The following is a 27500-nucleotide window of genomic DNA, read 5'->3' as shown; positions in this document are numbered from 1 at the left end:
TGCAGCTTCCTCGAGTGGAGGGACCTCAAGGTCGTCTACAAGCGGTGAGCAGGCCGGGGGGCGGGCTGGAGGGCTCCCCTGACCCCCCCCAGTCCCCCCCCCCCCAAGGCCCCTGCCCCAAAGAAAGGCCTCCTCCACCAGAGCTGGAGCAGGAACACTAGGGAAGGGCCTGAGCGGGGAGATGACCCCTCCACCCCTTCCTCGGACAGGACACCCCCCCCATCAATGTGGTCTACAAGCGGTGAGCAGGTGGGGGGGGGAGGGCTTCCCCCCCCAAAGGCCCCTGCCCCAAAGAAAGGCCTCCTCCACCAGAGCTGGAGCAGGAACACTAGGGCAGGGACTGGGCAGGGAGATGACCCCTCCACCCCTTCCTCAGACAGGACACCCCCCTATCACCACCAACCCTGCTGTGAGATTCTGCAGCCAGCAGAAAGCCCCCCCCTTGGCCCAGCATAGCCTCCATCCACATCCTTCAGTGAGTGCCCCCACTCCATCCTTTCCTAGGACAGGACCCCCCCCCCATCAAAGTGGTCTACAAGCGGTGAGCAGGTGGAGGTGGGGGGCTCCCTTCCCCCCCAAAGCCCCCCCCCCCCCAAGGCCCCTGCCCCAAAGAAAGGCTTCCTCCACCAGAGCTGGAGCAGGAACACTAGGGCAGGGCCTGGGCAGGGAGATGAACCCTCCACCCCTTCCTGGGACCGGACACCCCCCCCCCCCCCATCACCACCAACCCTGCCTTGAGGTTCTGCAGCCAGCAGAGAGGGGCCCCTCCCCATCCTTCTTCACCACTCCTTCTGCAAGTGGCCTATGGAGGCTTCTGGGTAGGTGGGTGGGCAAGCGTCCAGAGCAGGCCTGGGCCAACTTGGGCCCTCCGTCCAGCTCTCACCATTCCTATCAGCCAGTAGGAATAGGAAAAATATGGCATCAAAATGAAGCTGATCCGCCAACATGCGGATACGGGGACCCAAGGGGTTTCCATATCCGCGGTTTGGCGGAGCGCAAGATTCGGCCTCCCCGGGACACCAGTAAGGCATCCCAGGCAGGCCTGCGGTTTCCCGTGTCATAGGTGACCAGAAAGACCTGGAGCTGCTTTCTTGAGTGGAGGGATGATCTTCTCTACTCAAGTAGGTGACAGGCCCTCTCTTTGGGGGGGGGGGCAAAGGAAGAGCCCCCCCTTGGCCCAGCATAGCCCCCACCCACGTCCTTTTCCCATCCCTTTCCTGGGACAAGAACCGCCCCCCCCCCAACCCTGCCATGAGGTTCTGCAGCCAGCAGAGAGGGGCCCCTCCCTGTCCTTCTTCACCACTCCTTCTGCAAGTGGCCTGCAGAGCTTGAGGGTGGGTGGGCAAGCATCCAAAGCAGGCCTGGGCCAACTTGGGCCCTCCCTCCAGGTCTTTTGGACTCCAGCTCTCACCATTCCTATCAACCGGTAGGAAAGAGGGGCCCCCTCCACCAAAGCTGGCCATCAGTTATAGGAGGCCAGAAGGACAGTAGAGGAGGGCCTGGAGGTGCCTTCATGACCGGGGAGACGATCTTCTCCACTCAAGCAGGTGACAGGCCTTCTCTTTGGGGGGCAAAGGAGGAGCCCCCCCTTGGCCCAGCATAGCCCCCACTCATGTCCTTCAGTGAGTGCCCCCGCTCCATCCCTTTCCTGGGACAAGACCCCCTCCCCCCCAACCTTGCCATGAGGTTCTGCAGTCAGTTGATTTATTTATTTATTTATTAGCTATATTTATAGCACACCTTTCTCAATCATAGGCGACTCAAGGTGGGGAGAGGGTCCTCCCCCTTCTTTGCCTCTCCTTCTGCAAATGGCATTCAGAGACTGCCTTGTAGGGCTGGGCTGAAGGCTTCTGGGTGGGTGGGCAAGCTTCTAGGCAGGCCTGGGCCAATTTTGGCCCTCTCTCCAGGTGTTTTCGACTTCAGCTTCACAATTCCTAATAGCCAATAGGAGTGGGAGTAGGATTCCAAAACACCTGGAGGGCAGAAGTCTGCCCATGCCTGGATCTCTGCCTATAGACTGTTAGGAACTGTGGGAGTTGGAGTCCAAAACACCTGGAGAGCCCAAGCTGGCTCATGGCTGGAGTCTCCTTCCTCTCCCTCCAAAAACACAATGTGCGCAGAGCAGCCCCCCGCCCCCACTGTTGCATTACCCCACCCACTGAAAATGAAGCTGGTTGCCCCATGAGGGAGGGCTTGTCCTCTTGACCCTTTGACCCATGCTTCTCCCACCCCACCCCACCCCGCACCCCATCCCTAGGTATGCCAGCCTGTACTTCTGCTGCGCCATCGAGGGCCAGGACAACGAGCTCATCACCCTGGAGTTGATCCACCGCTATGTGGAGCTTGCTGGACAAGTACTTTGGCAGCGTGAGTAGCATTGGTTGGGGTCAGTGGGGGGGGGGGGGGAGAGAGAGAGTGTGGTCCTGAGGAGGAGAGCCTCCTTTGACCTCCCCTGACCCCAGGGGTTAAGGCTGCCCTGAGTCCCCCTTCGGAGAGGTCAAGTAGGGTACAAATACATAATAATAATAATAATAATAATAATAATAATAATAATAATAATAGCGTTGATACAATTGGATGCCCCTGACACGATTAATAATAATAATAATAATAATAATAATAATAAGTCTCCATTTTGGGGGATTGGGGGGGGGGGGAGAAAAGAGTGTGGTCCTGAGGAGGAGAGCCTCCTTTGACCTCCCCTGACCCCAGGGGTAAGGCCGCTCTGAGTCCCCTTTGGGAGAGGTCAAGTAGGGTACAAATACATAATAATAATAATAATAATAATAATAATAGTATTAATACAATTGTCTGGATGCCCCAGACACGATAATAATAATAATAATAATAATAATAATAATAATAATAATAATAATAATAATTGTGTTAATACAAATGTCTGGATGCCCCTGACACGGGCATAATAATAATAATAATAATAATAATAATAATAATAATAATAATAGTATTAATACAATTGTCTGGATGCCCCAGACACGATAATAATAATAATAATAATAATTGTGTTAATACAAATGTCTGGATGCCCCTGACACGGGCATAATAATAATAATAATAATAATAATAATAATAGTATTAATACAATTGTCTGGATGCCCCAGACACGATAATAATAATAATAATAATAATAATAATAATAATAATTGTGTTAATACAAATGTCTGGATGCCCCTGACACGGGCATAATAATAATAATAGTATTAATACAATTGTCTGGATGCCCCAGACACGATAAATAATAATAAAAATAATAATAATAATTGTGTTAATACAAATGTCTGGATGCCCCTGACACGGGCATTAATAATAATAATAATAATAATAATAATAATAATAATAATACAATTGTCTGGATGCCCCAGACATGATAAATAATAATAATAATAATAATAATAATAATAATAATAATAATAATGTGCCTCCATGTTGGAGGATTGGGGCCCTGAAGAAGAATGGGGGGGGGGGGGTCCCAGCCCTTTCCCTTTCCCTTCTCAAGGAGCCTGGCTGGGAAGGAGAAATGGCCCTCTGCCCAGGATTGAGTGAGGGGGGGGGGGTTAAGCAGGGGGCTAAACTGGCCTTAACCCCAGACTAACCCTTGCATCAATCCTGACTCCGTCACCCCACTTTTCCTTCCATTCTCCTTCTGGGGGTCCTTCCCAAGTCCCTCCTGCATGTCAATGGCAGCCACTCATTTGCCATAAGGAGAACCTGGCAGCCTGGGGGGGGGGGGTCTTCCTTCAACCTGTCTGCCCCTTGACCCCTTCTTCCCCCTTGCACCCCATGTCAATGGCAGCCACTCATTGGCCATAAGGAGAACCTGGCAGCCTGGGGGGGGGGGGGGGAAGGGGAGGGGTCTTCCTTCAACCTGGCTGCCCCTTGACCCCTCCCTTCCCCCTTGCGCCCCCCTTTTGTGTGTTCAGGTGTGTGAGCTGGACATCATCTCAACTTTGAGAAGGCCTACTTCATCCTGGACGAGTTCCTGATGGGGGGCGAGGTCCAGGACACCTCCAAGAAGAGCGTCCTCAAGGCCATTGAGCAAGCCGACCTCTTGCAGGAGGTAGAGGTGGGGGCCTCGCATGGGGGAGAGTGGGGCGGGGGGGGGGGAGGACTGCAAGAGGAGCGTTGCCTGCTGGGAGGCCCCCTCCCCCCCATAGAAAACACAACCACAGAGGGAGGGAGAGTGAGTCGGCTTGGCTCTGGCGCATCCAGTGAGTCACCAGCCTCGCTCCTCTTCCTCCCGTTCTGCGCAGTCAGTCAGTCAGTCCGTGGGCGACTCTGGCACACGCAGCACCCGTGTGACAGCCTCTGTGGGGGGTGGGACACGGGGGGGGGGGGGGGAGAGAGAGAGAGAGAGAAGAGCCCGCCAGCAGCAGATGTGTGGATCCTGCTCTTCCCTCTGTCGCATCTCCCCCCCCCCCATTCCAGCACACACAAACAAACACTCAGCAGCCTCCCTCCCTTGCCTTTGCCAGAAAGGGGCCACAGCACCCCCCCCCCCATGTTCCTCTCATTGCACAGCTCATGTGCCGCCCACCTTTCCTATCCCCTTGCTGTCTCCTCCTGGAAGGATTTGAGTCACAAACAAACACAAAGCAGGCTTGCTGTGAGCTTTTCAGTCTCTTGACGTTTCACCTGCATCTGTGGCTAATGGCATCTTCAGAAGTTCTGTTGGTAGTGAGGCAAGTGGAGCGCACCTGTCTATCTCTGGAATGATGTTCCGGGTGGAGGAAGTGCCCTTGTCTGTTTGTAGCAAATGTGAATCTTCATTTATGTATTTATTTAAGGCATTTCTATCCCATCCTTCTCACCCCCGAGTGGGGGACTCAGGGAGGCTCACGACCGATAACCATGAGATATCAAACAAACAATCTTGCAATGAGTACCCAGTAGCCTTGCAGCTACATAGTCAATCGGTGACATTATCTGCATAGAGGTAGCCTGGCCGTTGTTGCCTGGAGGCATCCTCAGGCATTTCTATCCCATCCTTCTCACCCTCCGAGCGGGGGACTCAGGGAGGCTCACGACCGATAACCATGAGATGCCAAACAAACAATCTTGTGATTAGTTCCCAGTAGCCTTGCGGCTACATAGTCAATCAGTGACATTATCTTCATAGAGGTAGCCTGGCCGTTGTTGCCTGGAGGCATCCTCAGGAATTTCTATCCGTTTCACCTGCATCTGTGGCTGGCATCCTCAGAGGACTGTTCAGAGGTCTAACGGAATGAGGCAAGGGGAGTGTATGTATACCTGTGGAATAATGTCCAGGGTGGGAGGAAGAGCCTGGCCGTTGTTGCCTGGAGGCATCCTCAGGCATTTCTATCCCGTTTCACCTGCATCTGTGGCTGGCACCCTCAGAGGATTGTTCAGAGGTCTAACAGAATGAGGCAAGGGGAGTGTATGTATACATGTGGAATAATGTCCCGGGTGGGAGGAAGAGCCTGGCCGTTGTTGCCTGGAGGCATCCTCAGGCATTTCTATCCCGTTTCACTTGCATCTGTGGCTGGCTTCCTCGGAGGATTGTTCAGAGGTCTAACAGAATGAGGCAAGGGAGTGTATGCGTACCTGTGTAATAATGTCCAGGGTGGGAGGAAGAGCCTGGCTGCTGTTGCCTGGAGGGATCCTCTGCTTGGGAGGCGTTCATGAGCAACAACTAGCAAATACCAGAATCAAAATAGTAAATAAGGAACACCACTCAGAAACAGTGGAACTCCATGCAGCAAGCAATCAAGTGCCGGTTAACGCCTCTCAACAGAGGGTGCTCCAGGCAACAACAGCCAGGCTCTTCCTCCCACCCTGGACATTATTACACAGGTATATATACACTCCATATACTCCACTTGCCTCATTCAGTTAGACTCTCTGAACAATCCTCTGAGGATGCCAGCCACAGATGCAGGTGCAACGTCAGGAGAGAATGCTACTGAAACATGACCAGACAGCCCAGAAAACTCACAGCAACCCAGTGATCCTGGCCATCAGGCCTTCAGCAACACAAACACAAGGCCTTTGCCAGGAGGGGGCCACAGCTGTGCCCCTTCCACATTGCTCATTGCCAAGAGCCTTCCTGGCATGTGCAGAGCGTTTAGGGTGCTAAGCTGTAGCAAAGGAAGGGGATTATCTATCCCCATAGAATAGAATCATAGAATCCTAGAATCAAAGAGTGGGAAGAGACCTGGTGGGCCATCATCCAGTCCAATCCCATTCTGCCAAGAAGCAGGAATATTGCATTCAAAGCACCCCTGACAGATGGCCATCCAGCCTCTGCTTAAAAGCTTCCAAAGAAGGAGCCTCCACCACACTCCCTCCGGGGCAGAGAGTTCCACTGCTGAACGGCTCTCACAGTCAGGAAGTTCTTCCTCGTGTTCAGATGGAATCTCCTCTCTTGTAGTTTGAAGCCATTGTTCCATTGCGTCCTAGTCTCCAGGGAAGCAGAAAGGAAGCTTGCTCCCTCCTCCTCCCTGTGGCTTCCTCTCACATATTTATACATGGCTCTCATCATATCTCCTCTCATCCTTCTCTTCTTCAGGCTAAACATGCCCAGTTCCCTAAGCCGCTCCTCATAGGGCTTGTTCTCCTGACCCTTGATGATTTTAGTCGCCCTAAAATCATTTTAGTCGTCTCCCATTCTGACTCTCTTCTCCCCCCCCCCCTTTTTTTTTTGCAGGAGGATGAGTCCCCCCGAAGCGTCCTGGAGGAGATGGGGTTGGCGTAGCGCATCAACACTGGTGGATCTGGACCCCCCCTGGGGTGGGAGGGAGGGGGCTGGGGTCTTGCAGGGGTCTCAATTCACTTCCTCCCGCCTCCATTCTGTCCTTCACTTCAGCAGCATGGGGAGGGGTCTCCTGGGCTGCCTTCAAACCCCTGGCTCCTTCCAGCTGCGGTGCATGGGCCCTGATTCCAGGAAGAGAGGAGGAAATGAGGGGGGGGGGGGTGCGTTCTCTTCCTCTTTGGAATGGGAGGGGCTGCATTTGGGGAGAGTGCCCCCCTCCTCAGCTTGGCAGCCCCCTCCCACCTGCTCTGCCTGGATCTGCCATTCTTGGACTTTATGGGGGGGGGGGAGTCATGTCTCTCTCTGACCCCCAGAACCTGGATTTGAGAGGGAATAAACCATGTGCGGAAGCTGTGGCGTCGCTCTGCCTCTTTTGTGTGTCTCTGTGTCTTCTTCTCTTCGTCTCTGTGGCTCGAAAGAAGGACGTGTGAGAAAGGTCTTGGGGTCCTCGTGGACAGCAAGTTAAACATGAGCCAGGAATGTGATGTGGCGGCAAAAAAAGCCAATGGGATTTCGGCCTCAGGCATCAAGAGGAGCATAGTGTCTAGATCTAGGGAAGTCATGCTCCCCATGCTCTATTCTGCTTTGGTTAGACCACTTTACCTGGAATATTGTGTCCAATTCTGGGCAACACAATTCGAGAGAGATATTGACTCTAAGCTGGAATGTGTCCAGAGGAGGGTGACTCAAATGATCAAGGGTCTGGAGAACAAGCCCTATGAGGAGCGGCTTAAGGAGCTGGGCATGTTTAGCCTGAAGAAGAAAAGGATGAGAGGAGACAACATAGCCATGTATAAATATGTGAGAGGAAGCCACAGGGAGGACGAGAGCAGATCAAGGGTCTGGAGAACAAGCCCTATGAGGAGCGGCTTAAAGAGCTGGGCATGTTTAGCCTGAAGAAGAGAAGGCTGAGAGGAGATATGATAGCCATGTACAAATATGTGAGAGGAAGCCACAGGGAGGAGGAGGGAGCAAGCTTGTTTTCTGCTTCCCTGGAGACTAGGACACAGTGGAGCCATGGCTTCAAACTACAAGAGAGGAGATTCCACCTGAACATCAGGAAGAACTTCCTGGCTGTGAGAGCCGTTCAGCAGTGGAACTCTCTGCCCCGGAGGGAGTGTGGTGGAGGCTCCTTCTTTGGAAGCTTTGAAACAGAGGCTGGATGGCCATCTGTCAGGGGTGATTTGAATGCAATATTCCTACTTTTTGGCAGAATGGGGTTGGACTAGATGGCCCATGAGGTCTCCTCCAACTCTTTGATTCTATGACTCTTTGTCCTTCCTTCGCATGAGGGCATGGTTTGCAGGGGGGGGAGTGTTGTTTTTAGGGGGGAGCATACCATTTTTCTGGCCGACCCCTTGAGGAGCCTGATGGTTCCCTTTGCAATTGCCTCCTTCCATGACCCTTCCATGAAGACCTCAGCAAAAGAAGGAAGGAAGAGCTGCTGGACATCCACATTTGCTTAAGAGTCATATTCATAGTATCCTAAAGTTGGAGTCCAGCAGAGTCTCCTTCTCTGGTGGTCTCTATTATTACTATTATTGTTATGATTATTAGTAACACCCCACTTGATCCACTCAAAGAGGACTCAAAACAAAGGCCAGATGGCCACCTGGCAGGAGGGCTTGGTCTTTCTATGCAGAAGGGCTGGGCTGGATGACCTTTGGGTGCCCCTTCCAACTCTTATCCTGCTTTGGGAAGTGGATCTAATGGCCTACCATCCCACCCAGAACTGGCTGGACTGGACTGGACTGGAGTGCCCAGTAGCGTGCCACCAGCACAGCCAAGCAGGGAATGCTGGGAGCTGTAGTGCAACCAGGGGCGGCTCAACCCATTAAGCAAAGTAAGCCTTTGCAGTAGAGTTGATTTTGCCCAGGGGAGACGCTCTTGGGGGAAAATAGACCTTGACATATGCGAGTTGTAGTTACTGGGATGTATAGTTCACCTACAATCAAAGAGCATTCTGAACTCCACCAATGATGAAACTGAACCAAATATGGCACACATAACTCCACGAGGAACAGAACATATATATCAGTGATTGGTTGGTTTTTTTGGGGGGGGGGGGGTGTTCCAAAATACTGTTTGCTTACCGTTGACAATTATCTAGGGCCGCCTCTGGTTGTAGTTACTGGGATGTATAGTTCACCTACAATCAAAGAGCATTCTGAACTCCACCAATGATGGAATTGAACCAAATATGGCACACAGAACTCCACGACGAACAGAAAATATGTATCAGTGATTGGTTGGGGGGGGGGGGGACAACCAAAATACTGCTTGCTTACTGTTGAAAATTACCTAGGGCCGCCTCTGGTTGTAGTTGCTGGGGTTTATAGTTCACCTACAATCAAAGAGCATTCTGAACTCCACCAATGATGGAATTGAACCAAATATGGCACACTGAACTCCCACGAGGACCAGAAAATATGTATCAGTGATTGGTTGTGGGGGCACCAAAATACTGTTTGCTTACCGTTGAAAATTACCTAGGGCTGCTCCTGGTTGTATTTGCTGGAGTTTATAGTTCACCTACAGTCAAATAGCATTCTGAACTCCACCAATGATGGAATTGAACCAAATATGGCACACAGAACTCCACGATGAACAGAATATATATATATATATATCAGTGATTGGTTGGGGGGGGGGGCACCAAAATACTGTTTGCTTACTGTTGAAAATTACCTAGGGCCACCTCTGGTTGTAGTTGCTGGGGTTTATAGTTAACCTACAATCAAAGAGCATTTTGAACTCCACCAATGATGGAATTGAACCAAATATGGCACACAGAACTCCACGACGAACAGAAAATATATATATATCAGTGATTGGTTGGGGGGGGGGGCACCAAAATACTGTTTGCTTACTGTTGAAAATTACCTAGGGCACCTCTGGTTGTAGTTGCTGGGGTTTATAGTTAACCTACAATCAAAGAGCATTTTGAACTCCACCAATGATGGAATTGAACCAAATATGGCACACAGAACTCCACGACGAACAGAAAAATATATATATATCAGTGATTGGTTGGGGGGGGGGGCACCAAAATACTGTTTGCTTACTGTTGAAAATTACCTAGGGCCGCCTCTGGTTGTAGTTGCTGGGATGTATAGTTCACCTACAATCAAAGAGCATTCTGAACTCCACCAATGATGGAATTGAACCAAATATGGCACACAGAACTCCACGACGAACAGAATATATATATATATATATCAGTGATTGGTTGGGGGGGGTTACTGGGATGTATAGTTCATGATTGGGGGGGAGGCAAAAAGGGTCCCCTGAAGAAGCCCCACCCACTCCGAGAAGGGGCCCTCCCCCTCGCAAAGTGGGCGGGGCTTAGCCAGAAGTCAGAAGGCTCTGTGCCTGGCAGCCTGCGCATGCTCAGAGGCTATGCAGGGGGAGTGTGTGTGTGTGTGTGTGGGGGGGGTCTCTCTTCCTGGCCTTTAGCAGCAAATAACCAGAGTGACTCGTAATAAAATAGTTGCTTTTATTTCTTAGCAAAACTAGGAATTCCACATGCTATTTACAACAGGCCAAACATGTTTGTTTTTATTTCAAGTACAACGGAATGGATCAGGAGCACAGGACACCACTTTGGGGGGGGGGCGAGGGGGGAGTTGGGGGGGTATTTTTTTTTCCTTTTTTGACTTTTTTTTCTTCTTTTTTTGGTATTTTTAATATGCTTTTTTTTCTTACAGGACTGGACATCACAAAGCAAAGAAGGGGGAAATTCACACTGGAGGAGGGAGGGCGGTGGGGAGGGGTCTCTGAAGGCGTGTAGTTGCCCCCTGGTGCCCCTCCCCCACCCCCTCCTTCCCTCGTGAGAATTTGGGGAGGGGGTCGCCCGGCTGCAGCTTGGGAGGGGGACCTGGACTGGCACGCATGAGCCCTCCCCACATCCCTTATCTCTTTGGGAGGGGGCTCAGGGAAACTTCTGCCCACCCCCCACCCAGAGGATACTGGTTTTTAAGGGAAAGTCGACCATTATTATTATTATTATTATTATTATTATTATTATTATTATTATTATTTCCAAAGGTTTGGGGGTCTGCCTTTGGCACTCAAGGGCTTTGGGACCCTCCTCAATAGGGGGAGGGGTCGCAACTATCAGGAAGGGGGGGGGCTGTGTTGCAAATGTCATTGGGAATTTCTCACTAGAATTGGGTCCCCTCCTCCCCCCATGTTCGACCCCTCCCCACCTCTCCCACGCCCCTCCCTGTCATTTCCAATAATAATAATATTATTGGAATTGGGGGTCTGCCTTTGGCACTCAAGGGCTCATCAATAGGGGGAGGGGTCGCAACTATCAGGAAGGGGGGGCTGTGTTGCTAATGTCCTTGGGAATTTCTCACCAGAATTGGGTCCCCTCCTCCCCCCATGTTCGACCCCTCCCCACCTCTCCCCCTCCCCTCTCATTTGGGGGTCTGCCTTTGGCACTCAAGGGCTTTGGGACCCCCTCCCCTCAATAGGGGGAGGGGTCGCAACTATCAGGAAGGGGGGGGCTGTGTTGCAAATGTCCTTAGGAATTTCTCACTAGAATTGAGTCCCCTCCTCCCCCCATGTTCGACCCCTCCCCACCTCTCCCCCCGCCCCTCCCCTCTCATTTGGGGGTCTGCCTTTGGCACTCAAGGGCTTTGGGACCCCTCCTCAATAGGGGGAGGGGTCGCAACTATCAGGAAGGGGGGGGGGGCTGTGTTGCTAATGTCCTTGGGAATTTCTCATCAGATTTGGGTCCCCTCCTCCCCCCATGTTCGACCCCTCCCCACCTCTCATCCCCACCGCCCCCCTCGCCCGGAGACAGCAACGGCGCATGCTCAGTTCAGTCTTGGTGACAAAGGCCTGCTTGACAGCCTCCGCCTCTGCCTCTGGCCTCCCCCCCCCCCCCCACCTCTTCACCGGAAGCCCACCTGCAAAGCAAGAGCAGGTTCGGCAGGAGCCACGCTTGGCCACTAGGTGGCTCCCTCGAAGGTGCTTGTGTTTGTTTTCCTTTCAAGGCGGAAGTTGCCTTTGGCCCAGAACTGGCCCAACTTCGGCTTTCCCTCCCTCCAGGTGTCTTGAACTTCAACTCCCATCATTCCTCACAGCCTACCGGCTCTTAGGAGTTATTATGGGGTGAGTTAAAGTCCAAAATCCCTGGAGGAAGGGAGGGAGGGCCCAAGTTGGCCCCTTCCGCCCAGTCCTTATACCCCAGAATCTGATTCCAGGTTAACTGGTTTTTCCTGGATTTTAGGAGTCTCCACGGCCAGAAAATCCGGGATCGGCTCCTGGGAGGGAGGGGCAGCGCGGGAGGGGCCAAAGCAGGCGGAAATTCCCTCTGGGGGGTGTCCCTCTCCAGGTGTCTTGGCCTACAACGCCCAGAAATCCCAGCTAGTTGGCCAACCGCGTTGGGATTTCTGGGAGTGGAAGGCCAAAACACCTGGAGAGGGACCCGCTTGGGGGGGGGGGGGGGGAGGAGGGGGGCACAAACCGTGAGCCAAGACTTCTCTACTTTGCCGGTGGGCTGTTGGGAATGATGGGAGTTGAAGTCCAAGACACCTGGAGGGAGGGCCGAAGTTGGCCCAGCTTGAGCTCACCTGGCTCAGGATGGGCCAACTTGGGCCCTCCTTCCAGGTGTCTTGGACTTCAACTCCCATCATTCCCAACAGCCCACCGGCTCTTGGGAGTTGTTATGGGTGAGTTAAAGTCCAAAATACCTGGGGGAAGGGAGGGGGGTCCAATCTGGGGGAAGGGAGGGGGCTCCTTTGACCTCCCTTGAGTCCCTTTTGGGTCTCTTCCGTGCGCCTTGAGCTCAGGCTGGACCAACTTCGGCCCTCCCTCCAGGTGTCTTGGACTTCAACTCCCATCATTCCTTGAGCAGGCTCTTAGGAGTTGTTATGGGTGAGTTAAAGTCCAAAATCCCGGGAAGGGGGGGGGCAAGCTTCTCTCCTTTGACCTCCCTTGGGTCCCTTTTGGGTCTCTTCCGTGTGCCTTGAACTCAGGTTGGGCCAACTTGGGCGCCCCCCCCCTCCAGGTATGGGGAGGGTCTCCCGCCCTTTGTGGCCCCCTTGAGCTGGAGGATGCTTTGGAACTCCCTTTTGGGAGGGGGGGAGGGAGGAAAGAGTGGCGCGGGGGGTGGGTGGTCAAGCAGCCGGACGTCCCCCTCCCCCTCCCTTTTCTTCGTCGTGGGGGAGGTGTTGTTCTGACTCATGCAGATGCCGGGGGGGGGGGGGAGAAGGAAGGGAGGGAGACAGACAAAGTTTCTTTGAGGGAGGGAGGGGGCGTGTGTGTGTTTGGGGGGGGGGTTTCTCACTGGAACACCCGGGGGCGCTTCCCCAGCACGCTGTCCAGGTAGTTCTCCAGTTCCAGGTCGCGGCTCTTGGGGGGGCGGGGCGGGGGCGGGGCGCGGAAGAAGCGCGGGGGCGCGGCCGGGGGGGCGGGCCGGAAGTCCCAGGGGCGGATGGCGTTGGAGATCTTGCGGGGGGGCCACTGCGGGGGGGCGTAGGCGCCTTTCTTGGGCAGGACCTCGTTCCAGGCATCCTCCTCTTCCTCCTGGTCGGGCGCTTCCGCTTCCTCTTCCTTGGCGGGGAGGGGGCCGCTGGGGCTTGTTCTTCCAGAAGGAGAAGGGGGCGGGGGCCCGGCTCGGCCTTGGGGCGGGGCTTCCCTCGGGGCGGGGGCGGGGCCAGCCTTGGGGAGGGGGGCCAGCTTGGGCCGGGCGGGGCGTCCTTCTTCCGCTTCTTCTCCTCCACCTCGTTGATGAGGTCCACCACGTCGTCGGCCGGAAGGTGCAGCTGCGAGGAGAGCTCGATCAGACGGTCGATGGTGCGCGGGTCCAGCTCCTCTTCCTCCTCTTCTTCCTCTTCCTCTTCCGGGATCTCGTTGGAGCGCTTGTCCTCGGCCACGTTGCCCCCTTCCTCCTCTTCCTCGTCCTCGAAGAGCAGCGGGCCCCCTCTCCTCCCGGCCGGCCCGGCGCCCTCTTCCTCTTCCTCCTCCTCGTCTTCCTCTTCCTCTTCCTGCCCGTCCTTGAGCAGGTACTGGAGGAGGAGGTCGGAAGCCATGTCGGCGAGGCGCTCCTCTTCCGCCGCCGCCCTCCGCGCCTCCTCCGCCTGACGCCGGCTCTCGGCCAACTCTTGGTAGCGGCGCTGGAGGAGCTGGTGCTCCAGGTGTTGCTGTTGGCGCAGCTGCCGCGCCCCCGACCACGCCTCCCCCGCCGAAGATGAGGAAGAGGAAGCCGAAGAGGAAGAAGCCGGAAGTCCCCCCGAGGGAGAGAGCAGCGGCGCGCGGCGCTTGGAGGCCCCGCCCGAGCGGAGAGGGCGGAAGGAGTCCAGCGCCGCCAAGACGTCCTCCTCCTCCTTCTCCCTTTCCTTTTCCTCCTCCTTTTCCTCCTCCTTCTTCTCCTCTTCCGCCTTTGCGGGACCGAAGCGCCGCAGCTCCTTCAGCAGCTTCCCCACCCGCTCCTCTTCAGCTTCCGCTTCCGAGTCCTTCTCCGGCAACTCCTCGGAGCGCCCGCTCTCCTGGGCCCGGGTCTCCGCGCCTCCTCGCCCCCTCAGCGCCTGCAGCAGCGCCGCCGCCAGCGCTTCCGGCTCCACGTCCCGGAAGAGATCCTCCTCTTCCCCTTCACTGCCGCCGCCGGGAGGAGCGCCGCCCGAGCGCGGAAGAGAGGCGGAAGACGAGGAGGAGGAGGAGGCGGCGGCGTGGGCGGGGCGGAAGGGGCCCTGAGTCAGGAGGCAGAGCGAGAGCAGGAAGGCCGCCCGGCGGAGCGGAAGCTGGCCCGGAAGAGGGGGAGGGGCGGCACTTGGCATGGCGGAAGAACGGGGGGGAGGCGCCCCCGGGGTCCTGAGGAGAGGAAGAAGAAGAGGAGGGGAGGGGGAGGAGAGGGAGGCGGAAAGAGGAGAGGAAAGGGGATGAGCGAGGAGGGGGAAGAGAATAAGAGGGAGAGGAAGAAGAGGAGAGGAAGGAAAAAAGGGAAAAGCAGATAGAGAATGAGGAAAAGAGAGGAAGAGGATAAAGAGGAGGAGGAAGGGGAGGAAAAGGAGATGAAGACGGAGAAGGAGGAGAAGAGAGATAAAGGTGAAGAAGGAAAAGGAGAGGGATGCGGAAAGAGGAGAGGAAAGGAAATGAGGGAGGGGGAGGGGGAAGAAAATAAGAGGGAGAGGAAGAAGAAGGGGAGGAAGAAAAGGAGGGGAGAGGAGGAAAAAGAGGGAAAAGCAGATAGAGAATGAGGAAAAGGGAAAAAAGGAAGGGGAGAAAGAGAAAGGAGAGGAAGAGGATAAGGAGAAGGAGGAAGGGGAAGAAAAGGAGAAGAAGAGGGAAGAAGGAAAAGGAGAGGGAGGCGGAAAGAGGAGAGGAGAATAAGGAGAGGAAGGAGAAGAGATAGAGGAAGAAGAGAGAGGAAGAAAAGAAGAGGGAGGAGAAAGAGAAGGGGAGGAAAAGATGAAGAAGGAGAAGCAGATGGAGAATGAAGAGAAGGCAGGAAGGAGAAGAAAGAGAAAGGAAGAGGGTCAGAAGGAGGAGGAAGGGGAGGAAAAGGAGAAGAAGAGGGAAAAGAGGAAGGAGAAGAGGAAGAGGAAAAGGAGGGTCGGGAGAGAGAAACAGGCGAGAGAGAAAAGTCAGCGCCGGCCAGACCCGAAAGGCATCCCGGCCCCCTCCCAAGACACCCCCCCCCCGCTTGGAGAGCCAGCCCGCGGGGCGCAGGGGGGTCCCGAGAAGCCCCTCTGCGCCGCCCCTCCCCCTGTTTGGGAAGGGAGACTCTCCCCCGCATTCCCCCCAGGGAGGGGCTGCTTCGCTCTAAGGCGGATCGCGGAGAGGGTGGGGGTGGGGGGCGAAGGGGAAGGGGTTCGGGAGCCATTCCCTCCCCCCTCCTTCCTCTCGGCGGCGATGTGCGCAGCAAAAGGGGGGGGGTCGAGGCTCAGGTACCCCCGGGGCGCTTCCCACGCGCGGAAGAGGGGGGTGAGGTTCCCAGGAAGGACCACCCCCCGCCCTCCCCGCTGTCCTCCCTCCCGTAGGCCTCCCTCCCTCGCTCCTTTTCGCCAAGGGGGTCTTTCGTTCCCCCCCCCCCTTTCCTCCATTCCACCCCCCCAAGGCCGGGCAGCCTCCCCCCCCTCGGTAATACCGCAGCTCTGTCCCGCCGCCCACGCAAATGCGGAGCAAAGGCGCGGCAAGCGAAGGGAGAGCTCCATCCCCACCTCTCTCTCTCTCTCTCTCTCTCTCTCTTAAGGAGCCCCCCCCCCCAGGCAGGCCCCCTCCCTCCCAGAAAAGACAAAAGGGTGACCTCACCTCTCGCGCGCCCCCTCCCTCCCTCCCTGCGGCCCCGCCCTGAAGCGGGAAGGTCTGTCGCAGGGAAGAATTGACCACCGGGGAGGAGGGGGCCGGCGCCCACTCCCCTCCCCCTCCCTCCCTGCCCGATGACTCAGGCAGCCCCCTCCCTTCCCCTCCCTTCGCCGCCTCCAGGCCTCGCCCCTTCCTCTCCATTCCTCTCCCTCCCCTCCCCCGCATATCAGGAAAGGTTCCCACGCATTCTCTCCCCCCTCCCCATTTCCGGGAAGGACCCCCCTCCCTCTAGCTCCGCTCCTGCGAAGTTGTAAGGGGAAAAAAGGGGGGGGCTTCTCCCTCTCCCTCACCCCCCCCACGCACTTCCCCCCCCCCATTTCCGGGAAGGAACCCCCTCCCTCCCTCGCTCCTCCCAAGTTGTGCAGTAGGAAAAAGGGGGGTGGGCTTCACCCTCTCCCTCACCCCCCCCCCCCATTTCCGGGAAGGACCCCCCTCCCTCCTTCCTTCCCTGTAGCTCCGCTCCTACCAAGTTGTGCAGTAGGAAAAAGGGGGGTGGGCTTCTCCCTCTCCCTCATCCCCCCCCACCCACTCACGCGCGCAGCCGTGGGGAGGGGGCTTTCCCCTTTGGGCAGGGAGGGGGCGTAGGGAAGAGGGAGGGGGGCGCGTTACCGGCTCCTCTCTTCCTCCGGCGGGAGTGTGGATTTAGTAAGGGCGGAGCGTGGGAAGGGGGGGCTCTTCCTTCCTGTCCCCGGTCTCTCTCTCTCCTTCCTCCTTCCTTCCTTCTTGGCTTCGGCGCCGGCGTTCAGCACCTTGGAGAGCGTCGCCGTCGTCGCCGGCAGTGGCGGGGCGGCCCCTTTTGTAGCGCCGCCCGGGACCACGTGGGGGGCTCCATTGACGTCAATGTTCATTCACAAAAATCCGGGCGGGATTGGAGGGGAGCCCCGCGCCTGCGCAGAAGGGCCCCGAGGCACCGCCAGCCGAATGAATGGGACGGGGAAGGAGGCTGAATGGGCGGGGGGGGGGGGGAATGGAGGGAGGGAGGGTGGGAGGGGTGAATGAACGAAGGAACAACCGGGGAATGAATGAATGAATGGATGAATGAATGGAAGGAAGGAAGGAAGGAGCCGAGTGGGGTGAATGAGCGAGAGCGTGGAGGGGGGGGGGAGTGGGTGGAAGGAAAGAAAGAGAGAAAGGCAAGGATGAATGAAGGGGAGCGAGGGAGGGAGGGAGGAGCCCACTCCCCCCCCACCCCCACAACCCCCCTCCCCCACTCCCCCCCACCCCCCACAACCCCCACTCCCCCCCACCCCCACAACCCCCCTCCCCCACTCCCAAACCACCCCCCACCCCCACAACCCCCCCTCCCCCACTCACCCCCCACTCACCCCCACAACCCCCCCCTCCCCCTGGTCTTCCATTGGGATGGGAGGGGGGGCACGAGGCGAGAGCGTGTGCCTTCACGCGCCACCCCCTTTCTCCCCCCCTCTTCCTCCCATGTTTGTGTTTACTGGGGGGGGGATAGGCTCCCTGCGACACCCGCGGGGGCGGTCTCGTGCGCGGCTCCGACGTGGGCTCCGTGTCGCGTGTCAGCGCCTGTGACGCGGCGTCCAGACGGAGCCCCCGCCTTCCTTTGCGGGTGGGGGGGGAGGGGGAAGGGGAAGGGGCGCGGAAAGGCTGGCAGCCCCCTCCCCCTTAAACCGGAGGGTCTCGCTGGCGCCCCCTCGCTCCCAGCACTGCCCCCTCCCCCGGGGGTCCAGAGGAAGGGCATTTGGGGGCGGGGCGAGGGGAGGGGTGGGGCCCATGAGTCATGCGCCCCCTCCCCCCTTCTCCGCCTCTGCAGTCCTCCTGCTGCACCTGCCATTGAGGACCCCCCCCCCTTTCCACAAACATAGCCCCCCCCTCGCAGGCACGCTCTGTGTTTTGGTGCAGTTTGCGGGGAGGGGGCTCCTGGTGAAGGGGGAGGGGGAGCACCATTCACAAGGACAGGCATTGGCGCACCCCTCCCCCCATTGGCTGACCCTCTCTTGGGCCCCCTCCCCACTGACAGTCACGTGTCCCCACCACCCAGAGGCCCCCAAACCGCCAGGACACGAGCAGTGGGAGTCATGAGGCCCCTTCACTCCCCCCCCCCTCCTTCGGCCCTTGGATATCCAAGGATATGGGGGGGGGGGGGCGCTAGGTGGGCTGCGTCGAAATGGAAAGGGGGGGGGGGAACTGGGGCAGGAAATGCCCCAAACTGTAAACGAAGCACTGCCAAAGGGGTGGGTGGGATCCAGAAGATGCCCCTCTTCCGGTGCGGGGGGGGGGGAATCACGCCTGCGTGACCCCAAGTGAACTGCGCCCCGCGTGGGGAGGGGGCTTCTCCTGAGGGGCGCCACTGGAGCCCCCTTGCCCACGGTTTCACCTCCGGTTTTCCTCCTGGAAGACACCTGAAGCCCCAGGCTTGGTGGGGAGGGGCTTCCGAATGGGGGGGGGCGTGAAAGGGGAAGGGGCCCGTCCTGGAGCCCCTCCCCCTGCCTGTGACCCCCATCAAGCGCCCTTCCTTTCCGCGACCTGTGCCTGTTCCCCTTCTGAAGCCACCCAGGTGCACCCAGACCCCCTCCCCGCAAACTGCACCAGCTCAGAAAGGGAGGGGAGGGGAGGGGGGGCTTCATGTGGACCCCCCCTTTCAATTGGGACGCAGCCTCCCAACCCCCCTCCCCCCAATATCCTTGAATATCCAAGGGCCGAAGGAGTGAGGAAAGGGGGGGGGTCGGAAGTGAGTGGAAGGGGGGGGGGCTCTTCGTGTGTTTACAGCCCTCGGAGCGCGACCCCCTCCCCCTCCTTCCCGGCCATTTCCCTTCGGCTCCTGGAAAATGACCCCCCTTCTCTCCCCCCCCCCCTCCGCTCCCCGTATCGGCTAATGCCGGATTTCCGGGCTGTCAGCGCTCAGATTGATGCTTGGTGAGTGAGTCACCCTTGCAGCGGCCTCGCGGGGGGGGGGGGGGGAGCGAAGGGCCGGATCCTGCCTCTCTTCCTCCCTCCCTCCCTCAAGCCCGTCTCCCTCTTGCTGTGGCGGAGTCGGTTGGAGAAAATGGGGGGGGGGGGGCTGCTCAGGATTCTGGGGAGAAGACCTTGCCGCCCCCCAAGTGGACCCTGGCCGGATCTGGGCCTTGGGAGGAAGGGGAGAGGAAGGAATGAGAAAGGAGGAAGGAAGGGAGGGAAGAAAGAAAGAAAGCAGGCAGGGAGGGAGGGAAGTAGGAAAGAAGGAAGGTAGGAACTAGGATGGAAAGAAGGAAAGGAGGAAGGAAGGAAAGTAGGGACTAGGACAGAAAGGAAGAAGAAAAGAAGGAAGGAGGGAGGGAGGGAGAAACTAGGAAGGAAGGAAAGGAAGAGAGGGAGGGAGCAAGAGAAGGAGGAATGAAGAAATTAAGGAAGAAAGGAAGAAAGGGAGGGACGAAAGAAAGGGAGGAAAGTAGGACGGAGAGAAGGAGGAATTAAGAAACAGGAAAGAAAGGAGGAAGGAAGAGTTTGAGAAAGGAAAGCAGAAACTAGGATGGAAAGAAAGGGAGGAAAGAAAGATGGAAAGAAGAAAGAAAGGAGGGGAGGGATGGAGCAAGGGAAAAACTAGGAAGGGAATGAAGGATGGAGGAAGGAAGGAAGGAAAATAGGAATTAGGGTGGAAAAGAGGAAAGGAGGAAGGAAGGAAGCAAGGAAGCAAGAAAGGAGGAGATGATTGAAGCGAGGAATGAAGGGAGAGAGGGAGGAAGGGGGAGGAAGGAAAGAAGAAACTAGAAAGGAAAGGAGGAAAGGAGAGGGAGAGAGGGGGAGGAAGAAAGGGAAGAAGGAGAAACTAGGAAGGAAAGGAGGGAGGGAGGAAAGAAAGTAGGAACTAGGATGGAGAAAAGATAGGGAGGAAGGAGGTAAGAAAGGGAGGGAGGAGGGGAGAAAATAGGAAGGAAAGGAGGAAGAAAGAAAAGTAGGAAAGGAGGAAAAAAGGAGGAATTAGGAAGAAAAGGAGGAAGGAACATAGGATGGGAGGGAGGAGAGGGGGAACTAGGAAGGGAGGGAGGAGTGAGGTAAGAAAGGGAGGGAAGAGGGGAGAAACTAGGAAGGAAAGCAGGAAGGAAGGAAAGGAGGGAGAGTGGGAAGTAGGAAGTAGGATGGAAAGAAGGAAAGGAGAAAGAAGGAAGGAAGGAGAAACTAGGAAGGAAAGGAGGGAAGGAGGAAAGGAGGGAGGGAGGAAAGTAGAAACTAGGATGGAAAGCCAAAAAGGAGGGAGAGCAGGAAGAAACAAAAGGAGGAAGGAGGGGAGTACCTAAGAAGGAAAGGAAGAAGGAAAGAAAGGAAAGGAAAAGAGCCAGGGAGGAAAGTAGGAACTAGGATGGAAAAAGGAAAGGAGGGAGGGAGGAAGAAGGAAGTAAGAAAGGGAGGGAGGAGGGGAGAAACTAGGAAGGAAGGAAAGGAGAGAGGGAGGAAAGAAAGTAGGGAGGGAGGAAAGTAGGAACTAGGATGGAAAGAAGAAAGGGAGGAAGAAAGGAAGGAAGAATAAGAAAGGGAGGGAGAAACTAGGAAGGAAAGGAGGGAGGAAAGGAGGGAGGGAGAAAGTACGAGTTAGGATGGAAAGAAGGAAAGGAGAGAGGAAGGAAGAAAGAAGAAGAGGATTGAAGAGAGAGACAAAGAAATGAAGAAAGGAATGTAGAAGGGAGGGAGGGAAGAAGAAGCAAGGGAGGGAGTCAGGGAGAAACTAGGAAGGAAAGGAGGAAGGAAAGAAAGGAGGGAGAGAGGGAAGGAGGAAAGTAGGAACTAGGATATAAAGGAGAAGGAAGAAAGGGAGGGAAGAGGGGGGGAAACTAGGAAGGAAAGGAGGGAGAAAGGAAGGAAGGAAAGAGGGAAGGAGTAAAGTAGGAACTAGGATGGAAAAAGAAAAGGAGGAAGGAAGGAAAAAGAAAAGGAGGGAGGGTAGAAACTAGGAAGGAAAGGTAGGAGGGAGGAATGAAGAAAAAGGGAGAGAGGAGGGGGAAATAGGAAGGAAAGCAGGAAGGAAGGAAAGGAGGAAGGAAAGTACGAACTAGGATGGACAGGAGGAAGGGAGTTAAAAAGGAGGAGAGAATTGAAGAAAGGAGGAAGGGATGAAGAAACGAAGGAAGAAGGAAGGAAGAAAGGAAGTAAAGAAGGGAGGGAGGGGAAAACTAGGAAGGAAAGGAGGACATAGGATGGAAAGGAGAAAGGGAGGAAGAAAGGAGGAGAGGATTGAAGAAAGGAGGAAGGAATGAAGAAACCAAGGAAGAAGGGAAGGAGAAAGGAAGTAAAGAAGGGAGGGAGGGGAAAACTAGGAAGGAAAGGAGGAACTAGGATGGACAGGAGGAGGGGAGGAAGAAAAGAGGCGAGGATTGAAGAAAGGAGGAAGAAATGAAGAAACCAAAGAAGAAGGGAGGGAGAAAGGAAGTAAAGAAGGGAGGGAGGGGAAACTAGGAAGGAAAGGAGGAAATAGGATGGAAGGGAGGAAGAAAGGAGGAGAGGATTGAAGAAAGGAGGAAGGAATGAAGGAACCAAGGAAGAAGGGAGCGAGAAAGGAAGTAAAATTAGGAAGGAAAGGAGGAAATAGGACGGAAAGGAGGAAGAGAGGAAGAAAGGAGGAGAGGATTGAAGAAAGGAGGAGAGGATTGAAGAAAGGAGGAAGGGATGAAGAAACCAAGGAAGAAGAAAGGGAGAAAGGCAGTAAAGAAAGGAGGGAAGGGAAAACTAGGAAGGAAAGGATGAAGGAAGTTGGGGAGGAAGAAAGAAAGCAAGGAAGGAAGGGAGAAAGGGGGAGAAACTAGGAAGGAAAGGAGGAAGGGAGGAAAGTAGGAACTAGGATGGACAGGAGGAAGGGAGGAAGAAAGGAGGGGAGGATTGAAGAAAGGAGGAAGGAATGAAGAAATCAAGGAAGAAGGGAGGGAGAAAGGAAGTAAAGAAGGGAAGGAGGGGGGAACTAGGATGGAAAGGAGGAAGGAAGGTGAGGAGGAAGGAAGGAAGGAAGGAAGGAAGGAAGGAAGGAAGGAAGGAGATAAACTAGGAAGGAAATGAGGGAGGGAGGAAAGTAGGAACTAGGATAGACAGGAGGAAGGGAGGAAGAAAGGAGGAGTGGATTGAAGAAAGGAGGAAGGAATGAAGAAATCAAGGAAGAAGGGAGGGAGAAAGGAAGTAAAGAAGGGAAGGAGGGGGGAACTAGGATGGAAAGGAGGAAGGAAGGTGAGGAGAAATGTGAGAAGGAAGGAAGGAAGGAAGGAAGGAGATAAACTAGGAAGGAAATGAGGGAGGGAGGAAAGTAGGAACTAGGATAGACAGGAGGAAGGGAGGAAGAAAGGAGGAGTGGATTGAAGAAAGGAGGAAGGAATGAAGAAATCAAGGAAGAAGGGAGGGAGAAAGGAAGTAAAGAAGGGAAGGAGGGGGGAACTAGGATGGAAAGGAGGAAGGAAGGTGAGGAGGAAGGAAGGAAGGAAGGAAGGAGATAAACTAGGAAGGAAATGAGGGAGGGAGGAAAGTAGGAACTAGGATAGACAGGAGGAAGGGAGGAAGAAAGGAGGAGTGGATTGAAGAAAGGAGGAAGGAATGAAGAAATCAAGGAAGAAGGGAGGGAGAAAGGAAGTAAAGAAGGGAAGGAGGGGGAACTAGGATGGAAAGGAGGAAGGAAGGTGAGGAGAAATGTGAGAAGGAAGGAAGGAAGGAAGGAAGGAGATAAACTAGGAAGGAAATGAGGGAGGGAGGAAAGTAGGAACTAGGATAGACAGGAGGAAGGGAGGAAGAAAGGAGGAGTGGATTGAAGAAAGGAGGAAGGAATGAAGAAATCAAGGAAGAAGGGAGGGAGAAAGGAAGTAAAGAAGGGAAGGAGGGGGGAACTAGGATGGAAAGGAGGAAGGAAGGTGAGGAGAAATGTGAGAAGGAAGGAAGGAAGGAAGGAGATAAACTAGGAAGGAAATGAGGGAGGGAGGAAAGTAGGAACTAGGATAGACAGGAGGAAGGGAGGAAGAAAGGAGGAGTGGATTGAAGAAAGGAGGAAGGAATGAAGAAATCAAGGAAGAAGGGAGGGAGAAAGGAAGTAAAGAAGGGAAGGAGGGGGGAACTAGGATGGAAAGGAGGAAGGAAGGTGAGGAGGAAGGAAGGAAGGAAGGAAGGAAGGAAGGAAGGAAGGAAGGAAGGAGAGAAACTAGGAAGGAAATGAGGGAGGGAGGAAAGTAGGAACTAGGATAGACAGGAGGAAGGGAGGAAGAAAGGAGGAGTGGATTGAAGAAAGGAGGAAGGAATGAAGAAATCAAGGAAGAAGGGAGGGAGAAAGGAAGTAAAGAAGGGAAGGAGAGGGGAACTAGGAAGGAAGGAAGGAAGGAAGGAAGGAAGGAAGGAAGGAAGGAAGGAAGGGGGAGAAACTAGGAAGGAAATGAGGGTGGGAGGAAAGTAGGAACTAGGATAGGCAGGAGGAAGGGAGGAAGAAAGGAGGAAGGAATGAAGAAATCAAGGAAGAAGGGAGGGAGAAAGGAAGTAAAGAAGGGAAGGAGGGGGGAACTAGGATGGAAAGGAGGAAGGAAGGTGAGGAGGAAGGAAGGAAGGAAGGAAGGAAGGAAGGAAGGAAGGAGAGAAACTAGGAAGGAAATGAGGGAGGGAGGAAAGTAGGAACTAGGATAGACAGGAGGAAGGGAGGAAGAAAGGAGGAGTGGATTGAAGAAAGGAGGAAGGAATGAAGAAATCAAGGAAGAAGGGAGGGAGAAAGGAAGTAAAGAAGGGAAGGAGAGGGGAACTAGGAAGGAAGGAAGGAAGGAAGGAAGGAAGGAAGGAAGGAAGGAAGGAAGGGGGAGAAACTAGGAAGGAAATGAGGGTGGGAGGAAAGTAGGAACTAGGATAGGCAGGAGGAAGGGAGGAAGAAAGGAGGAGAGAATTGAAGAAAGGAGGAAGGGATGAAGAAACGAAGGAAGAAGGAAGGAAGAAAGGAAGTAAAGAAGGGAGGGAGGGGAAAACTAGGAAGGAAAGGAGGACATAGGATGGAAAGGAGAAAGGGAGGAAGAAAGGAGGAGAGGATTGAAGAAAGGAGGAAGGAATGAAGAAACCAAGGAAGAAGGGAAGGAGAAAGGAAGTAAAGAAGGGAGGGAGGGGAAAACTAGGAAGGAAAGGAGGAACTAGGATGGACAGGAGGAGGGGAGGAAGAAAAGAGGCGAGGATTGAAGAAAGGAGGAAGAAATGAAGAAACCAAAGAAGAAGGGAGGGAGAAAGGAAGTAAAGAAGGGAGGGAGGGGAAACTAGGAAGGAAAGGAGGAAATAGGATGGAAGGGAGGAAGAAAGGAGGAGAGGATTGAAGAAAGGAGGAAGGAATGAAGGAACCAAGGAAGAAGGGAGCGAGAAAGGAAGTAAAATTAGGAAGGAAAGGAGGAAATAGGACGGAAAGGAGGAAGAGAGGAAGAAAGGAGGAGAGGATTGAAGAAAGGAGGAGAGGATTGAAGAAAGGAGGAAGGGATGAAGAAACCAAGGAAGAAGAAAGGGAGAAAGGCAGTAAAGAAAGGAGGGAAGGGAAAACTAGGAAGGAAAGGATGAAGGAAGTTGGGGAGGAAGAAAGAAAGCAAGGAAGGAAGGGAGAAAGGGGGAGAAACTAGGAAGGAAAGGAGGAAGGGAGGAAAGTAGGAACTAGGATGGACAGGAGGAAGGGAGGAAGAAAGGAGGGGAGGATTGAAGAAAGGAGGAAGGAATGAAGAAATCAAGGAAGAAGGGAGGGAGAAAGGAAGTAAAGAAGGGAAGGAGGGGGGAACTAGGATGGAAAGGAGGAAGGAAGGTGAGGAGGAAGGAAGGAAGGAAGGAAGGAAGGAGATAAACTAGGAAGGAAATGAGGGAGGGAGGAAAGTAGGAACTAGGATAGACAGGAGGAAGGGAGGAAGAAAGGAGGAGTGGATTGAAGAAAGGAGGAAGGAATGAAGAAATCAAGGAAGAAGGGAGGGAGAAAGGAAGTAAAGAAGGGAAGGAGGGGGGAACTAGGATGGAAAGGGGGAAGGAAGGTGAGGAGAAATGTGAGAAGGAAGGAAGGAAGGAAGGAAGGAAGGAAGGAAGGAAGGAAGGAGATAAACTAGGAAGGAAATGAGGGAGGGAGGAAAGTAGGAACTAGGATAGACAGGAGGAAGGGAGGAAGAAAGGAGGAGTGGATTGAAGAAAGGAGGAAGGAATGAAGAAATCAAGGAAGAAGGGAGGGAGAAAGGAAGTAAAGAAGGGAAGGAGGGGGGAACTAGGATGGAAAGGAGGAAGGAAGGTGAGGAGAAATGTGAGAAGGAAGGAAGGAAGGAAGGAGATAAACTAGGAAGGAAATGAGGGAGGGAGGAAAGTAGGAACTAGGATAGACAGGAGGAAGGGAGGAAGAAAGGAGGAGTGGATTGAAGAAAGGAGGAAGGAATGAAGAAATCAAGGAAGAAGGGAGGGAGAAAGGAAGTAAAGAAGGGAAGGAGGGGGAACTAGGATGGAAAGGAGGAAGGAAGGTGAGGAGGAAGGAAGGAAGGAAGGAAGGAAGGAAGGAAGGAAGGAGAGAAACTAGGAAGGAAATGACGGAGGGAGGAAAGTAGGAACTAGGATAGACAGGAGGAAGGGAGGAAGAAAGGAGGAGTGGATTGAAGAAAGGAGGAAGGAATGAAGAAATCAAGGAAGAAGGGAGGGAGAAAGGAAGTAAAGAAGGGAAGGAGAGGGGAACTAGGAAGGAAGGAAGGAAGGAAGGAAGGAAGGAAGGAAGGAAGGAAGGGGGAGAAACTAGGAAGGAAATGAGGGTGGGAGGAAAGTAGGAACTAGGATAGGCAGGAGGAAGGGAGGAAGAAAGGAGGAAGGAATGAAGAAATCAAGGAAGAAGGGAGGGAGAAAGGAAGTAAAGAAGGGAAGGAGGGGGGAACTAGGATGGAAAGGAGGAAGGAAGGTGAGGAGGAAGGAAGGAAGGAAGGAAGGAAGGAAGGAAGGAAGGAAGGAAGGAGATAAACTAGGAAGGAAATGAGGGAGGGAGGAAAGTAGGAACTAGGATAGACAGGAGGAAGGGAGGAAGAAAGGAGGAGTGGATTGAAGAAAGGAGGAAGGAATGAAGAAATCAAGGAAGAAGGGAGGGAGAAAGGAAGTAAAGAAGGGAAGGAGGGGGGAACTAGGAAGGAAGGAAGGAAGGCGAGGAGGAAGGAAGGAAGGCAGGAAGGAAGGGGGAGAAACTAGGAAGGAAATGAGGGTGGGAGGAAAGTAGGAACTAGGATAGGCAGGAGGAAGGGAGGAAGAAAGGAGGAAGGAATGAAGAAATCAAGGAAGAAGGGGGGGAGAAAGGAAGTAAAGAAGGGAAGGAGGGGGGAACTAGGATGGAAAGGAGGAAGGAAGGTGAGGAGGAAGGAAGGAAGGAAGGAGATAAACTAGGAAGGAAATGAGGGAGGGAGGAAAGTAGGAACTAGGATAGACAGGAGGAAGGGAGGAAGAAAGGAGGAGTGGATTGAAGAAAGGAGGAAGGAATGAAGAAATCAAGGAAGAAGGGAGGGAGAAAGGAAGTAAAGAAGGGAAGGAGGGGGGAACTAGGAAGGAAGGAAGGAAGGCGAGGAGGAAGGAAGGAAGGAAGGAAGGAAGGAAGGAAGGAAGGAAGGGGGAGAAACTAGGAAGGAAATGACGGTGGGAGGAAAGTAGGAACTAGGATAGGCAGGAGGAAGGGAGGAAGAAAGGAGGAAGGAATGAAGAAATCAAGGAAGAAGGGAGGGAGAAAGGAAGTAAAGAAGGGAAGGAGGGGGAACTAGGAAGGAAGGAAGGAAGGAAGGAAGGAAGGAAGGAAGGAAGGGGGAGAAACTAGGAAGGAAATGAGGGTGGGAGGAAAGTAGGAACTAGGATAGGCAGGAGGAAGGGAGGAAGAAAGGAGGAAGGAATGAAGAAATCAAGGAAGAAGGGAGGAAGAAAGGAAGTAAAGAAGGGAAGGAGGGAAAAAACTAGGATGGAAAGGAGGAAGGAAGTTGGGAAGGAAGAAAGACAGCAAGGAAGGAAGGAAGGAGGAAAGCACTGAAGGGAGTGAAGAAGGAATGAAGGCAGGGGGAACGGTAGAAGGAAGGACCCCCCCCCTCTTCCAAGCCTTCCTTCCCTCCTCTTCCCCCTCCCTCGTGGCCCTCAACTCTGACCCCTTCCCCCGTCTGCGGGGGCCTCTCCCCCCTCCTCTTTCCGCCGCAGTCTCTGCCCACTTGACCTTCAAAGTCCCGTGCCCCCTCCCCCCCCCCACTCCTCGTGGAAGAGCCCAGTATGGCTGAAATGACGGTGAAGGGAACATAAAAAACTCCGGCCTGAGCAGGCTTGCCCCCCCCCTCCCATCTCCCCCCCCCTCCCTCCAGGTGTTTTGGACTTCAACTCCCACACCAACTGTTAGGAGTTGTGGGAGTTGAAGTCCAAAACTCCTGGGGGGAGGGAGGGAGGGAAGGAGGGGCGAAGTTGGCCCCTGCCTGGGCAAGAAGCCCCTCTCTGGAAACCATGGGCA

General features: G+C 54.5%; 3 protein-coding genes across 3 annotated transcripts in view; 2 read left to right on the top strand and 1 right to left on the bottom strand.

Annotated features, from left to right (window-relative positions):
• AP1S1 (adaptor related protein complex 1 subunit sigma 1) overlaps positions 1-7140 on the top strand; it is a 7823-nt gene extending 683 nt beyond the window's left edge. Inside the window, 6 exon segments of the mRNA XM_067469620.1 lie at positions 1-44; positions 2258-2342; positions 2344-2367; positions 3942-3960; positions 3963-4078; positions 6686-7140. The exon segment at positions 1-44 is cut by the window's left edge and continues 135 nt beyond it. Of these exon segments, the coding sequence (XP_067325721.1) occupies positions 1-44; positions 2258-2342; positions 2344-2367; positions 3942-3960; positions 3963-4078; positions 6686-6733 (336 nt within the window). The 3' untranslated portion in view covers positions 6734-7140.
• Positions 7141-13058: 5918 nt separating this feature from the next.
• On the bottom strand, positions 13059-17026 carry VGF (VGF nerve growth factor inducible). Its single transcript, XM_067469617.1, is given in 3 exon segments — positions 13059-13480; positions 13483-14611; positions 16715-17026. Coding segments are annotated over 3 exon segments (1764 nt in total). The 5' UTR covers positions 16954-17026; the 3' UTR covers positions 13059-13084.
• An 8467-nt stretch (positions 17027-25493) lies between these two features.
• The window catches only part of LOC137097304 (paired immunoglobulin-like type 2 receptor alpha), a 13605-nt gene continuing 11598 nt past the window's right edge, over positions 25494-27500 (top strand). The window contains exon 1 of the mRNA XM_067469549.1: positions 25494-25512. Within this exon, the coding sequence (XP_067325650.1) occupies positions 25494-25512 (19 nt within the window). The remainder of the gene's footprint in view (positions 25513-27500) is intronic.

The sequence above is a fragment of the Anolis sagrei genome, chromosome 6, assembly GCF_037176765.1.
Source record: "Anolis sagrei isolate rAnoSag1 chromosome 6, rAnoSag1.mat, whole genome shotgun sequence".
NCBI classification, from domain to species: Eukaryota; Metazoa; Chordata; class Lepidosauria; order Squamata; family Dactyloidae; genus Anolis; species Anolis sagrei.
The sequence above is the reverse complement of the archived record's forward strand: the minus strand, read 5'-3'. Positions and strand labels throughout refer to the sequence as shown.